Consider the following 15,372-nt stretch of genomic DNA (forward strand, 5'->3'; position numbering starts at 1 on the left):
TCTCTTGGAGATTATTCTGAGTTACGTTGATCCGAGTAAAATTCCATAACTCTAACATGTACCCCTTGGTAAGACTGTCGCCTTTCTCTTGTTGTGTTGTCTCGGCCCATATCCGGACAGCCGCGTTGTCTTCTACTTTATCAAAAACCCCTTTTCCATGATAAGCTATCTATTTAGGAACCGAATGCGAATCAACACATTTTACAATGAAAATGCCATGCAAATACAATCAAAGTAAAACAAAGCAAGTCAGTAATTTATACACAGTTCGAAGTAAACAAAGAATAATGAATATAGCACTTGCTCAGGTGACCACTAGGGTTTCGGAGTGGCTCTACCTAGGGCAGGTTCTTAAGGCTCGCTACATGGGGTTTAATTCTAGAGTAAGGGTACCTGAACCAGCAGATTCATCGATCTTCACCCATTATAGGCTCATACAGACCGAGTTCAGTTCAGGGGAATACATTTCCCTATGACTGCACGGAGATGAAAATCCCACGAAGACATAGGTACGGATGTATCCCGAAAGTGATCCACTATCCTGCACGGAGGTGAAAACCTCACGAAGGATTAGTTTCTCACTCCCACTTAAAAGGGTGGGACCACAGCGGTCATGCAATGCAATATGCAAAACTATTTAAAGACTCGAAACAACGCAGCAGGTATTGTACCACAAAAATAGCTGATGAAATGTAATGAAAGGATCGTATTTCAAAACCAAATTTTCAATTTTCGATAAAAAGACAAAAGTTAATCAACTTGTGTCTTGACTCTCTCATTCGTGTCCCCAGCGGAGTCGCCAAGCTGTCGTAACCATTTTTTTGAAAAAAATGGGAATCGACTTGGATTTTGAAAATGAACAAAAAAAAACGAGAGTCGCCACCGATCCTTTTTGACTAGGTGTGATCGGGTCACCTCGTTACAGTGGTTTTTTTTAATAAATAACTTGATTTATTTAAATAAACAACTTTGGTCTACGCAAATCAAGAAAACAGGTTCGGGAGTCGGTTACGCACGAGGAAGGATTAGCACCCTCGATACGCCCAAAATTGGTACCTAGTTGATTAATTAGTGTCTTAGTGTCGAAGATTGAAAACTTGGAAGACTTTTGAAATATGATCCCTCTTTGTAAAGAAAATGCTTAAATATTAAAGACCTTCTCGTCTCAAAATATGAAATGTCATATCCAGTGAGTTAGGACACAACATCTTGAATCTTCGAGAGCGAGCTTGCCTTTTATAAAATATGTGTATTTTATTAAAAGGGTATTCGATTATTTAGAGTAAACGAGAGAAATCGAAACCCAATAAGTTAGGGCACGTTTTCTCGAATTCCCAAACACCGAATATTGCCTTTATTCCAAAACAAATTCTTATTTCGAGATGACAAAATGTCATACCCGGTAAGTTAGGGCACAACACTTCACATCTTCGAGAATAAGTATTTTTCAAAACTCGTATAGTGATTTAAAAAGAATATATTCCGTTATTTAGGTTAAATGAGAAAAGTCGAAACCCAGTAAGTTAGGGCACGATTATCTCGAATTACCTAATACAGGATATTGCTTTTATGAAAGAATTGTTTGAATATATTGAGTGACAAAATATAACGTGATTTATAAAAGTAAATTTTGGTATTAATAATAATGTATAATAATGAGTGTGACGATATCAAAAATAATAATGTGAGCAATTATATAAAAATGAAATAATAGCAGGCCTAGTAATGTGTAAATAAACAAATGCATGAAGAGAATAAAACCATCGAATACATGAATAAATAAAGATGCATAAAACATGACAAAAGAAAAATGACAATGATGACGAAAACAATAATAATAGCAATAGTATAAAACGATAATAATACATATGGTATTAAAATATATATAATAATAGAGACAAAAAAATATATATGATATAAAAAATATACGAGATATATATGAAATGAGTACATAATAGTTATAAAAATATACATAATAGAATGTACAAACAATATGATATTTACAATATATATGTACATAATATATATGATATGCATGACATAATATTAATATACGTGTGCATAATATGGAGTATTATATAAATATATATTAAAAGGATGCATATATACAAATGCATTAACAAAACAATAATACCAAAAAATAATATATAAATGTAGACGTATATGTATAGGTTAAAGATATATACACATGTAATAATACATACACTAATATTATTATCAAATATAATGGGAGCAAAAATAGATATAACATATCTGTGTTTAGTATTTAAGTGCGTATACATGAAATATACATTGGGAATAATAATAATATATAAAAACTATAAACATATACATAAAATATATATATATAAGTGTTAAATGGAAAATAAAAAGATTACTAAATAATATTATAAACATGCTAATAGTAACAATAAGAATAATAACTAAAATGATAAATAATATTAAAAATAAAAAGAAGAGAAAAATAATAAAAAAATCGTATTAAATATGAAAAAGGGACTGAATTCGAAACAAAACGAAGTTTTGGGGCCGATTTAAAAAATAATAAAGGAGAAATGGACTAATTTGAAAATGCGCACGACTGCGGCGGGCCAAAAGGGAAATTTTCCCGAGTCCTTAAAACGACGTCGCAGAAGGGAGGACTGAATCACAAATGCTATAAATTCCAGGGCCAATTTAAAAGAAATTAAAACCTGATTGCAAAACATATAAAAATCGGAAGGACCGGGCATGCAATTAGCCCTTAAGAGCAAAAACACTCGGATCCCAGGGTAAGACGGGTCGGGCCTTCGGGTCGCGCCTAAACGGCGCCGTTTCTGGTTTTTAAAATGGCCGGGCAAAACGGTGCGTTTTGCATGTTGTTTTAATAAACATAAATAATATGTGCTAATAATGTTCAAAGAAAGAGTAAAAGAAAGGGCAAAATAATAATAAAAAAAATAGTAGATAGACCTTTAGATCGGTCTTCAAAATTCTGTGCTGCAAGTTCGTGTTTGTGTTACAAAGCCTTTTTGATTGTTAATCTCCTTGATATATTTCGAATAGAATGAAAATTAAGAGCCTAAAAATCCAACCCTTACACCCGATCCCCATTGTGGCTTTTATAGCCTATTTTTTCAGATCTTCTTCTCTGCGCATTGCTCTTTCCCTTTTAATGCTGCAGGTACAAGTGGGCGGTGGCACAGTGGCGGTGCTTGCAGGAGATGTGACTGGGGCGGTGGGATGGGACCGATGGCAGAGGCAGCAGCAGTTTGGGGGGCTAGGGTTTATTATTTTTTTGTGTTAAGGTTTTTTTGGGCTGTAATTGTTTTGGGTTGGGCTAGGCTATTTGTTTAGTTTGGGTTTGGGGATTTTGGGCCCAAAATTGGGCTTGTACAGTAAGAAGGTTTAAATAAAAATATAAGTTTAAAAAATAAGTTTGAATAAAAAATTAATGCTCATTTAGAAAATGAGTCAAGCCTCGAGTAAGCTTTTTTTGGCCCGGGTCCAACCTGGCCCTGTCTGAATTTGAAAAAAAAAATTCATGTTGTTTTTTTATTGTTTCATCATTGTTTTGTCATCATTTCGTTATTATATTACTACTATTTTGTTTTTATTATTTGGATATTGTATAATTCTTATTTTATTATTAATATTACTACTATTTTAAATGTATTTGTTTGCGAAGTTGCACTTATCTTAATATTATATAAGTATATTTTTAAACATTTTTCATTTATTGTGAAACATTTATTTTAATGTTTTTAATGAATTATAACTTTAAATTTATTTTTATATAAAAATAATATAACAACTTTTAATACAGGCGAGCCAAGCTCAAATTTTAACATGTTTATATGAGTTTAGCTTAAGTAAAATTATAAGCCCATTTTTCGAATTGGGTTAAACCTGGACATAAAAAATGGGCCCAAATTTTGAACTTACTCTGACCCGATCTATATACAACTCTAATATTAACCTTATTGGTATGAATTCAATTTTTTTTATTATTCTTTTATTTCTTTTTTACAGTTATATTTTAATTATTTTTCATTAAAACCTTCTAAATACTGACAAATAATTACTTTTACATAAATATAATACTAACAAATTTATCTAAATGTTATTATATAACTAAATTAAATATAAATTTAATATACTTCATTACAATTGAAGTCTAAATATAATTTTTTTATAAAATAAGTCAAATATATACTAAATTATGGCAGTAAAACAATTTTGGTAACAAACATATTTATAAAACAATAATGTAAAAACCTTAAATCATAAAATTAAAGTATTAAAGATTATGGTGAAGTTCATATATAATCATATGCTTACATAAAATATAAAAGGTTTAATGTAAATTTTAGGCATTGAAGTATATCGTTCTTCTCACTCTAGTCCTTAAAGTTTTTTTCAGCCCACTTCAGTCCCTAATGTTATCAAACGCACCCGATTCAGTTCCTAATGTTATCAAACGTTCCTAGTTCAGTCCTTTAGATGTTGAATATCCATCAAATTATAAATTGTCACATGACACATGTTGACGTCATGATAGTGTCATCATCTAAAAAAAACCCTAAAATAAATTAAAATATAAATATATAGTTGTTTAAAAAAATTAAAAATATGTTAGAATTTTTTTAAAATTGTAAAAAATAATAATAATATTTAGAAACTATCAAAAAATTATAATTATTATTAGAAGTTGTCAAATATTGTAAAATTTTTATAAGATTTATTAGAAATCACAAAAGATTGTAAAAAAAATTATTAAAAAATAGTAAAAAGATATTGTACCTTGGAATAAAGTACACATTCACTAATCATATTTAAAATATTAAAAATTTGATATAAAATTGTATATTGTAAGACAATCAAATTTTATAAAAAAATTATTTAAAAAATATTGAATAAATTTTTATATCAATTTTTAATATTTTTATCAGAGGCATCGACAATATGTTTATTTGACTCGGCTCTCTATTTAATGTCTGGAGTAAGCTTCTTTCAACCATTATCGTGCACATGCTTTTTTTATTTTGTACCAAAGTTCTTTAGAATTGTCAAACATTCAACAACCGTTCTTTAAGATATTGGTATAAAGACAAATAATTTGTCTTGAAATAGTAAAAAAAATATTTGGAATACTTTAAAATATTATTTAATTGAAATAAAATTATTTTTTTTATTATTTAAATAATTTGAAAAAAAATTATCTAAATTTTTCACTTAAAAATATCTCCTAATTATAAATTCTTATTGATTGAATTATAAAACAATCATCTTAGGTGGTATCCTTCCGAGAGACAAATATTAATGTTTAAACTCTAGTAAATTTGATTTAGAAAATTTTAAAATGTTAAAATTTCTAATATTTTTAAAATTTTTAATAAAATTTATTACTTTTTTATATTTATATATATTTTTATAATTTTATAACTTTTTTAAGTTTTTGATAATTTTAATAAATTTAAAATTTTTAAAGAATTTAAAGTTTTTTTTTCGAATAACGATATCATTGTGACATCATTGTATGACACTTAGCAACGTACAATTGACTGGATATTCTACCCATTAGTTTTTAAGCATATGATAACGTTAGAGATTGAAGTGGGCAAAAAAAAAAATTTAAGGATCAAAGTGGGAAAAACAATATACTTTAGAGATTAAAATGTGCATTAAGCCAATATAAAATGAAAAAAAAAATTCATTGATGCCTGATGGCAAAGCTTTTATTTTATAAAAGAAATGAGTTTTTGGTAATTTCTCAATCAAGTTGAGACCCGATTGATGAATAATAACAACTCAATCAATTTTTAAAATTTTAAATAATAGTATAGATAATTTTGTAGCTATTCAATATGAAACTAAATTTTCCTTATTTTATAATTAAAATTACAGAAATAAAAAAATAAAAAAATACATTGATAAATAATAAAAAAAACATAATTATCTATTTGGTTAGTAAATAATTCTAAACTGTGTTTATAAAATTTTCTTCAAATTTGATGAGGGTAAGTAGATATTGTTCAAATTTAAGTGTACCCACACAAAATTTGAGAGGATAAGTGTTGTTTTACCCTAATACTAATAATGATAAAAGGCCATAATTATACTAAATTAAAGTATAAAAACAAAATTATAAGGATTGAAATCTTAATTTTACCATCAAAATTAAATTCGATGCATTGTCCAAAACAAGAGGTTCGAAGCCCATATCAAAAGGAATCGCAGTTCTCTAACATGAGAGTAAAGTGGCCATAGAAAACGTAGTTTTTGGATCATTAATTTTCAGAAATGAAGCTCAGAGGGATCAAACAAAGAATTCAATCCCAACTTTTTAATTTTTTTTTATTTATCAAGCTATCTATCGGAGCGAGTACAGTAACTAATTATCTGCATTCTGCAGGTTCATTAAGGGATAAATGCTGACCACGAGTTTTAAAGCTGCTCTAATTTTTAGTTGGTGGATTAATGCAACTTAAATATTTTAGGCATAATAATTTATTTGACCCTCCAATCTTATGAAAAAAGTCATTTTAGTTCTTTATTTCAATTTTCGTCTCTTTTGGTCAATAAACTTGCGTTATTTATCAAATCATTTCAAAATAAATAAAAAGGTAATGTTTGTTAACTTTGTTAACGTGGCATACACATGGACTACCAGGTGTATGCCATGTTAATAATTAATTAATTTTTAATACTTTTTATTTTTTTATAATTTTTAATAATTTTTTGAATTTTTTAAAAATAAAAAACATTTAAAAATATTTTTAATATATAATTTTTATATATTTTAAAATAAATTTAATACTTTTCTATTTTTAATATTTTTTTAGATTTTTTAAAATTTAAAAAATTAATTAATTGTTGACGTGACAATCCACATGTATGCCACATTAGTAAAGTTAACCGACGTCAACTTTTTTTATTATCTATTTTATAATAATTTGATAAATAATACAAATTTAAAGGCTAAAGGAGGTGAAAATTTAAAATAGGAAATTAAAATGACTATTTTGTAAATATGAAGAGTTAATAAGTTATTATCCCAAGATTTTATATTTATAGTTATATTTACTCAATTAAAAGCTTAAAGTGTGTTGAACTTGAAGCAGGAAAGCTTGATGAATAAAATCTTATAATTTCATGAAATCAGGGTTTTGTAATATTTAATTTTTGTAATTTTAGGATGCCCCCATCCTCACCAATGAATAAATCCGTTACCCAACCATCACTACAAACCTTATTTTCCACCAAAAGCAAACATTAAGAACATATACTTCACTTCACAAACTTGCAATCTACTCTGCAACACACACAACCCAAATCATTCCTTTTTATCTTCCTATATATACCTTCAACAATGGCCTCATCTCCGCTTTTATTACCTTTTAATCCCAAATTTCCTACCAAAAACAATAGCCCATATTACTTCTATTCCTCCACCTAAACAAAATGGGGAAGATATCCCTGATGGGGAAGCTAAACAGCACCTAGTAAACTACTTAACGGACCCAACTGATGGGGAAGATATCCCTGTCCTTCCCATCGTTAGGATCGGAGGTATTGGGAAAACTACCCTGGCCCAATTGGTGTTTAATGAGGAGAGTGTGAAGTTGCATTTTGAATTGAGAATTTGGGTGTGTGTTACAGAGGATTTCGACATCAATCAACTGATGATAAAAATCATTAAATCTGCCACTGGTATGAAATGCAAGGACATGAATAAGGAGGAATTACGTAAAGATTTACAAGATTGTTTGAATGGTAAACGATTTTTTATGGTATTAGATGATGTCTGGAACGACGACAACAAGAAATGGAGTGAGCTGAAAGATTTGTTGTGTGGGGGAGCCCAAGGGAGTAGAATAATTGTCACAACTCGTATCCGCAATGTGGCTACAATCACAGGCACAATCCTTCCATATGATTTAGAGCATCTTTCTTACGAGAATTGTCTATCATTGTTTCTTAAACTTGCCTTTAAAGAAGGTGAAGAGAAACAACATGACAATCTTGTAAGAATCGGGGAAGGAATTGTTCAAAAATGCAAAGGGGTTGCTTTGGCCGTGAAGACTTTAGGCAGCCTCCTCTGCTCAACTAGGGTACAACATGATTGGGAACTTGTGAGAGATAGTGAACTAGTGAAGTTGAAACAGGAGGAAAATGACATCTTGCCTGCTCTAAAACTAAGTTATGATCATTTGCCCTGGTATTTAAAGCAATGTTTTGCTTTTTGTTCAGTTTTTCCAAAAGATTTTGAATTCAATGCAATCTTTTTGATCCGATTGTGGATGGCAAATGGCTTTTTGCAATCACCATACGAAAATGAAAAGCCAGAAGATATTGGGAACCGGTATGTACAAGAGTTACTATCAAGATCTTTCTTCCAACAATTTGAAGATAAGTTTTTTACTTTCACCTTCAAATGCATGATCTAGTACATGATCTTGCATTATCAGTGGCGCAAAATGAGGTGAATTCATGTAACCATTATTTGACTGGGAATGTTCGACATTTATGGTTTGATCTATCAAAGCAAGGTGCTTCCCAATTGCCAAATAACTTGAGCCGTCTGCAATCACTTATCTTATCAGATGAAAAAGGCAAGGGTGATAGCGAATCTCGTATTGCAGAAGTCATCTCAAGGTCTAAACATTTGAGGGTGTTAGATTTGAATGCCAGCAGTTTTGAGCATTTGCCAAACAATATACGTTATTTGAAGCAGTTGAGATATTTGACCCTAGCCTGCAATGGAAATATTAAAAGACTTCCAGATTCCATTTGCAATTTACAGAGTTTGCAAACACTTGATCTTTATGGATGCAGGGGAATTGTGGAGTTACCAAAAGACATAAGGTACCTGATTAGCCTTAGAGACTTAACGGTAACAACAAAACAGACGCGTTTGCAAGAGAATGGAATATCGTGCCTAACTTCTCTTCGAAGGTTGATGTTTTTTGAATGTGAAAATTTAGAAAAATTGTTTGAAGACATTCAAAACCTAACAGCTCTCCGAGAATTGTACATATATCAATGCCACAACTTGGTTTCATTGCCACAAGGTTTAAAATACCTACCTACATTAGAAAATTTGGGAATTGTAAAATGTGAAATGCTTGATCTCACTATGGAGGAGTTGGAACTTGAGAGGGAAGAAGGTGGTAGCCTTAGAAATTTGGGGATCCGAGAAGTGCCAAAGCTGGAGTCACTACCCCAATGGATTCTTCTAGGATCCATCAAAACTTTGCAGCACTTGTACATCCGCGACTTGAAGAATCTCTCGATGTTACCAATATGGTTCCAACATCTCACATCGCTTCAAAGTGTTGAAATTATAAATTGCCCACAGTTATCGTCTCTGCCAGAAGGGGTGCAACACCTCACTGCACTAAAAAGATTAGAGATTGGAGGGTGTCCAAAATTAAACAAAAGATGCATTGAAGAAACCGGTGAAGACTGGCCTAAGATTGCTCATGTCCCTGACTTTTATTATGATGACTCGAAGATAACAACAAATGATGAATAGATAAGGTAAGTCACCAAACACTACTCTATTTTGTATATATCTTATTATCTTTTAAATTTTAATATTTCTAAATCAAATTAGGCACTAAATATTACTCTATTTCTCACTAACATAATTGAATTTTATCTACTCTGAAGCAAATAAAACTTCACTTGAAAAACAACTAATGGAATAAAAATACTTCAAAAGCTAATCTAATAGGATGCTAAATGTCTTTTTTTAATTATTTAATGGATTAATACTTGATATATTGTCAATATTTTTTATTCCATAAACAGTATTAAAAAATTACCATGTGTATAAGATATTATCCAAAATGTTAATAGATATATATTTCCAATTTACACTTCTTCATTTTATAATGTTATGCAGAGATTTTCTAACAAACTTATTTATTGATTAAAGTGGCAGGTCAAATTTAAGGAGGTTGAAATCATCTTTGGTGTTTTTCCCATATATATATATAAGTGTGAATTATTGGTTGTATGTTTATAATTTGATTTGTACGAAAGACAATAATGTAATAATTTGATTTCTTTGATTTGTAAATGTAATCATCACTTGTTTGCTTCTTATTTTCTTTATTATAATTAAATAAATAAAATATATTTTTTTTCTTTTAAAAAGTGGTTATATGTTTAAGGAACAACGCTAATTTTTTTTATTTATGGTATTTATATTTTTTTAACTTTTAAAGCTCATTCTATTAAAAATTCTATTACATGTGTATTTGTGTGAAAATTATGCATGTAGAGCATAAAATTTTTAGTGGTAAATTTAAGGTTTTGTTAATTCAATTGACATGGGTTCAAATTTTATTTTATGTATATTTTATTATTATTTTTCCTCAAATAATATAAATTATTTTAAATGCGAAGAGACATTAAAGTAATTTTCTTAATTGAGTTGGGATCCGGTTGATGGGTGATACTAACTCAGAAAAGAGCTTTGTAAATCAGAACAAAATAAAATCATGGTTAAGTGGTAAATTTAAGGATTTTTTTTCAATGTAATTTGACATGAGTTTAAATTAATGTAGTTGGTTCCGCATCAATTCCGTTTCACGGTCGGTGCGCACTATTCTAGTAATAAACTGAAACGATCACTTCTTCATTTTTCACACCAGTGTAAATTTCGATCTATATCAGTTGCACCAGCTCATTCCGACCAATTCCAGTTGTACCGGCTAAAACATTACACACCAATCGATGCAGGAATAATGTTAAAAAATAGATAAAATTATTAATTTTTACCAACTTTAATTTTTTTAATAACCAATTTTAAATTTTAAATTTTAGTAAATGAACAACTTTCAAAATTATAGTAGAAAATTAATAATATAAAAGTAAAAAAAAATTTTAGTAAATGAACAACTTTCAAAATTAAGGAACAACTTTTATCTGCATATTTTTATTAAACTTTTATTTTATGTATTTAGCATGAGATGATTTTATTGTAGATTTTTTAAGATAATGTTGTGGATAATTTTATTGTTTAATGTGTAAAATATTTTTTGTTTACTTTAGATTTGTTAAATAATAAAATTTTATTTGTGAAGTTTATTGATGAGTGTTTTATATAATCAATTAATATTTTTATATTTGAAATTATTTAATTTAATTCATTTGATATATTTAAATATTTTATGCATTAAATATTTTTTAAAAACATTGATAAATCTGAAACGATACATCAAAATAGACGAATACCAATACTTACTAGTTTCAATAGAAAAATGGTGTGTCCGCCAGTGTGATACTGACTATCTTGATTCAAATTCCACCATATGAATCTTTTTTTAAAATTTAAAAATATTAAAGTATCATCGAATAATATAACTTATTTTAAATAAGAAATGACATTTCCATAATTTTCCTAATCAAGTTGGTGCCCGACTCACTCGTGACACTAAATCAATTAGGGATTTTATTAATAATATGAATAGGTATACAATTTACGGAGGCAAGAAAGTGTGCATAATAAAATTAAAATGTATAAATAAATTAAAATAAAATTTTGGTTAAGTGGTAAATTTTAAAAAGAAATCAATGTAATTTGGTATGAGTTCAAATCCCACAATATATATTTTTTTCTATTTTTAAAAAAATAAAAGAACTAAAGTACCCTTAAATAATATAACTTATTTTAAATTTGAAAGGATATTTTTGTTATTTCCCCCTAACTGAGTTGGTGCTCGATTGACTCGTGACACCAACTTAATCAGATATTTTGTTAATGGTATAGATACACAAATTTGGCGGAAGAAAACAATTTATATCAAAAGTTATTTTTTCTAAAGTTTACTTAGGAATTATTATTGGTGTCGTGGTAATTTCTCTAACATGTTAATTTTAATTCTTTTATTTTAAAACTATATAAAAGTATGAAAAGACAAAAAAAGGCCATTAAAATAGTAATAATAGACATTTAATAAAAGGGTATATTAATCATTTCCTAATCGAGTCAGCATTTGATTAATCGATAAACTAATTCAATCAAAATTTTATTAATAATATAGATTATTCTAAATATATATATAAAAAGAAAAGTTCCTATGTGGCCAAAAGCATATCATACAAAAATGTAATACAATGGCCCAACACTTTATTTTTCTTGGGATCATGTTATCAATGATGAACATTATTGATGTCAACTGTTTGATAATGGTTAGGCTGATAAGGAACAAAAAAAAGCACACAAAGACTACTAATTTACCCAACAAATTTTAAAAATAATTTATATTGCAATCTTTCAAGCTTGATGCTAATCTATTAAATTAAAATGATCAAATCTTTGATGGAATGATACATCTATTTATCTACTTCTTCAACCACACCCATAATTATTTAACATGGAAAATAATTAAAAAATTAACATAAAATATGAATTGTTATTATATATAAATAGATACATAGCTTGTCAAGTACACTAAAAACTCAATAGGTATCTTGTTTATAAATGGCAATTGGGTAAGTTTTTAATACCCAGAAGAGAAGAAGGGTCAAATAGAATGTGTTGAGAATATGTTGAGGGTGTATTTGGATTATAATAATTAAGATTTTCATATCCACAAAATATCAAACATGTCATAATATATGCATATGAATTGATTTAACAACATTTATTAATTTTTAAGAAATTCTACTATATACATATGTATATGAAACTATAAATTTTAAATATAGACGTATGTTTAAAAATAATAAACAACAAACAAGGAAACGTATGATTTGAAACTAATCAATTATAATAACACATAATATATGTGTAAGGACGAAATTTTAAACATATAAATATATCAGATAAATAATATTAAACAGACTATAATTATTTATCATGGTTTTGTCATCAATTTTGAGTTAGCGTCGAGTTAACTTGTGACACTAACTCAATTAACAACATTATTAATATATATATATATACAAGTAATGGAGATAATAAATTGTGTATATTAAAATCGAAGTGTATAAAATATATCAACATAGAGCTCTAGTTGTGGTAAATTTAAGGTTTTACTAATTTGATTAGTGTGGGGTTAAATCTCGCCATATGCATATTTTTACTGGTTTTTTCTAAAATGAAAAGACTAAAATACCTTCAAATTATTCAACTTATTTTAATTACAGAAAGGCATTTCATAATTTTACCAACTGAGTTGGTGAATCAGTTGAGAGTAACACAAACTCAGTAAAACATTTAATAAACAATATAGATATTTTTTACTGTTAAATTTTTAAAAATAAAACAAATAGTTAGAACACATTTTTAATTGGCTTAAGTGAGATCTACATAAATAGAATATGAAATATAATACTTGGATTGTTAAAATATTAACAATACAAAAAGTCATAAAAGTCATATATAATATTACCTGCGGAAAGAATTGAGTTTTAATCAATATTGTTGAAATTAAAGAGAAATGGATGGTTTAACTCAAGGACGAAGCACAAATTTTTTTGTAGAGGGCTAAAATTAAATTGTAATTTTTACGATAGTTAAAAATATAATTTTATTATTTTAATAGTCTAAATTTTTATAAAATTTAAAGGATTAAATCAAATTTTTATCATTTTTAGAGGGCTGCTAATTTAAAATTTTAAAAATTTTAAAAACTAACCTTGCTTTATAATTTTTAAAAAATTAAATTAAATTTTTATGATTTATAGGAATTACTAACTGTGCTTTATAACAACTACCATAACCACTAGTTCGCGTGCAATTCTATAATGATGTTTTAAAATGCAATTCTCCCATCAATTTTCAAAATAACTCGTGTAAAATGGAATAGGACTTCTAGGAAATTATAGGATAGATCGTAGGCATCAAGGATTAAGAAATAATGCCCTTTAAGTTGTCGCGGGCGTGGCTAATATCCATAACTTTGACGCAGACGCGTTACCATATTGATATGATATTTTCTGTCGATGAAATTATAATTTAGATTAAGAGTTTTATTTGAACGAGCGAAGATTTTAAAGGAAATATTTTTATTCAAATAACTTAAACTCGAAAATATAGGCAAAGATAATAGGTTCATCTATTTTAAATTGGTGGAATTACCCACAACAAAAGAGATCAGACCACTAATGTTCAAACAAACCACTTTGGAAGTCAAGGGCTTTCTTCTATCTTTTGAAGCCCAGTTAAAATAGAAATTTTAACATTTTGGCCTTTAAATTTTTAAAAATTTTAAATTAGTAATAATAAAATTACACTTTATCCCTTTTAATATAAAAAATTGATTTAATCCTTTAAAAATTATAAAGATATAGACAATTTAATTTTGGCCTCCCTAAATTTTTTTTTTGGCTTTGTCCCTAGTGACTAAATAAAAAAAAGTTAATAGTTGGGTGACTAAAATAGAACGAAATACATAGTTGGGTGATCATTTTTATAGTTAACCCATAAAAATAATTTTTGTCATTTTTCATGTCATTATTTAACAGAATAAGTTTCGAATTTAACAGAAAAGTTCCTATCCACCGCTACACACCATGATAAGAGTTTCCTAAAACTTGTACATCCCTACACACTGAATTATAGATAAACCACAAAGTTACAGGTTAATAGACTGCCAGATGGTTGTGAATACACAACATAAATGCATATGAAAGTTGCTAGATGAAGGGTGGGCGAACCACCAGTGTTGCAGGTTAATACGCTGTCGGATGGTTGTGAATACACGACTTCATTGTAGATAAAAGCTACCAGATGATATGTGGATGAACTACCTGAATTGTAGATTACTATTCTGCCAACACTTCCTCCTTCCAAAACATCTCATCTCATGCAATAAAATATAACATGCTTATAATAGAACAAAATGGAAACAAACAACATGCTTATAACAGAATGAGAATGGTAGCATTAAATATATTCTCAATTAATCAATACAATTGTCAAAACCTGAGTTTTTCAAGGATCTAATTTAATAGAATCATATGGCATGTTGTACGGACAATTCACAATTACAAATATAATAGACATGCTTAATCACAGTTCATGCAATCACATAAATATTCTAATAATTTAGTCAATTAAATCATAGAGTTTAGCATTATTCATATTATCATGGGCTCAATTGAATAAAATAAATCACTAAAAACAATTCGTGAATCATTCAGGTATTAATATGCATAAAACATAAAATTCTAGGTAAAACTATAAAATTTGAGAAATAAAGGCCACACGGCCATGTGACCGGACAGTGTGGAAAGCCCTAGACCGTGTGGAGGGGTTACACTGTCGTGTGGCTTGGCCGTATGATAGAATGTGCTTGTGTGGAACATGCAAAATTATCCTATAAGGGAGATACGACCATGTGGCAGGCCGTGTGGAAGTTGAACTAGTTTAGG

At 28.3% G+C, this 15,372-nt stretch overlaps 2 protein-coding genes across 2 annotated transcripts; both read left to right on the forward strand.

The window, feature by feature from the left end:
• Window positions 1-287: 287 nt before the first annotated feature.
• LOC107887504 (putative disease resistance protein RGA3) lies at window positions 288-8,431 on the forward strand. The gene is made up of 3 exons (XM_041104113.1): window positions 288-389; window positions 3,164-3,217; window positions 7,260-8,431. The coding sequence occupies exons 1-3, from the start codon at window positions 288-290 to the stop codon at window positions 8,427-8,429; spliced, it is 1,326 nt and encodes a 441-aa protein (XP_040960047.1). The 3' UTR covers window positions 8,430-8,431.
• Window positions 8,432-8,495: 64 nt separating this feature from the next.
• On the forward strand, window positions 8,496-9,517 carry LOC107887503 (putative disease resistance protein RGA1). The gene is made up of 2 exons (XM_016811763.1): window positions 8,496-8,511; window positions 8,586-9,517. The coding sequence occupies exons 1-2, from the start codon at window positions 8,496-8,498 to the stop codon at window positions 9,515-9,517; spliced, it is 948 nt and encodes a 315-aa protein (XP_016667252.1).
• The last annotated feature ends 5,855 nt before the right edge of the window (window positions 9,518-15,372 follow it).

This window comes from Gossypium hirsutum, chromosome A03, assembly GCF_007990345.1.
Source record: "Gossypium hirsutum isolate 1008001.06 chromosome A03, Gossypium_hirsutum_v2.1, whole genome shotgun sequence".
Lineage (NCBI taxonomy): Eukaryota > Viridiplantae > Streptophyta > Magnoliopsida > Malvales > Malvaceae > Gossypium > Gossypium hirsutum.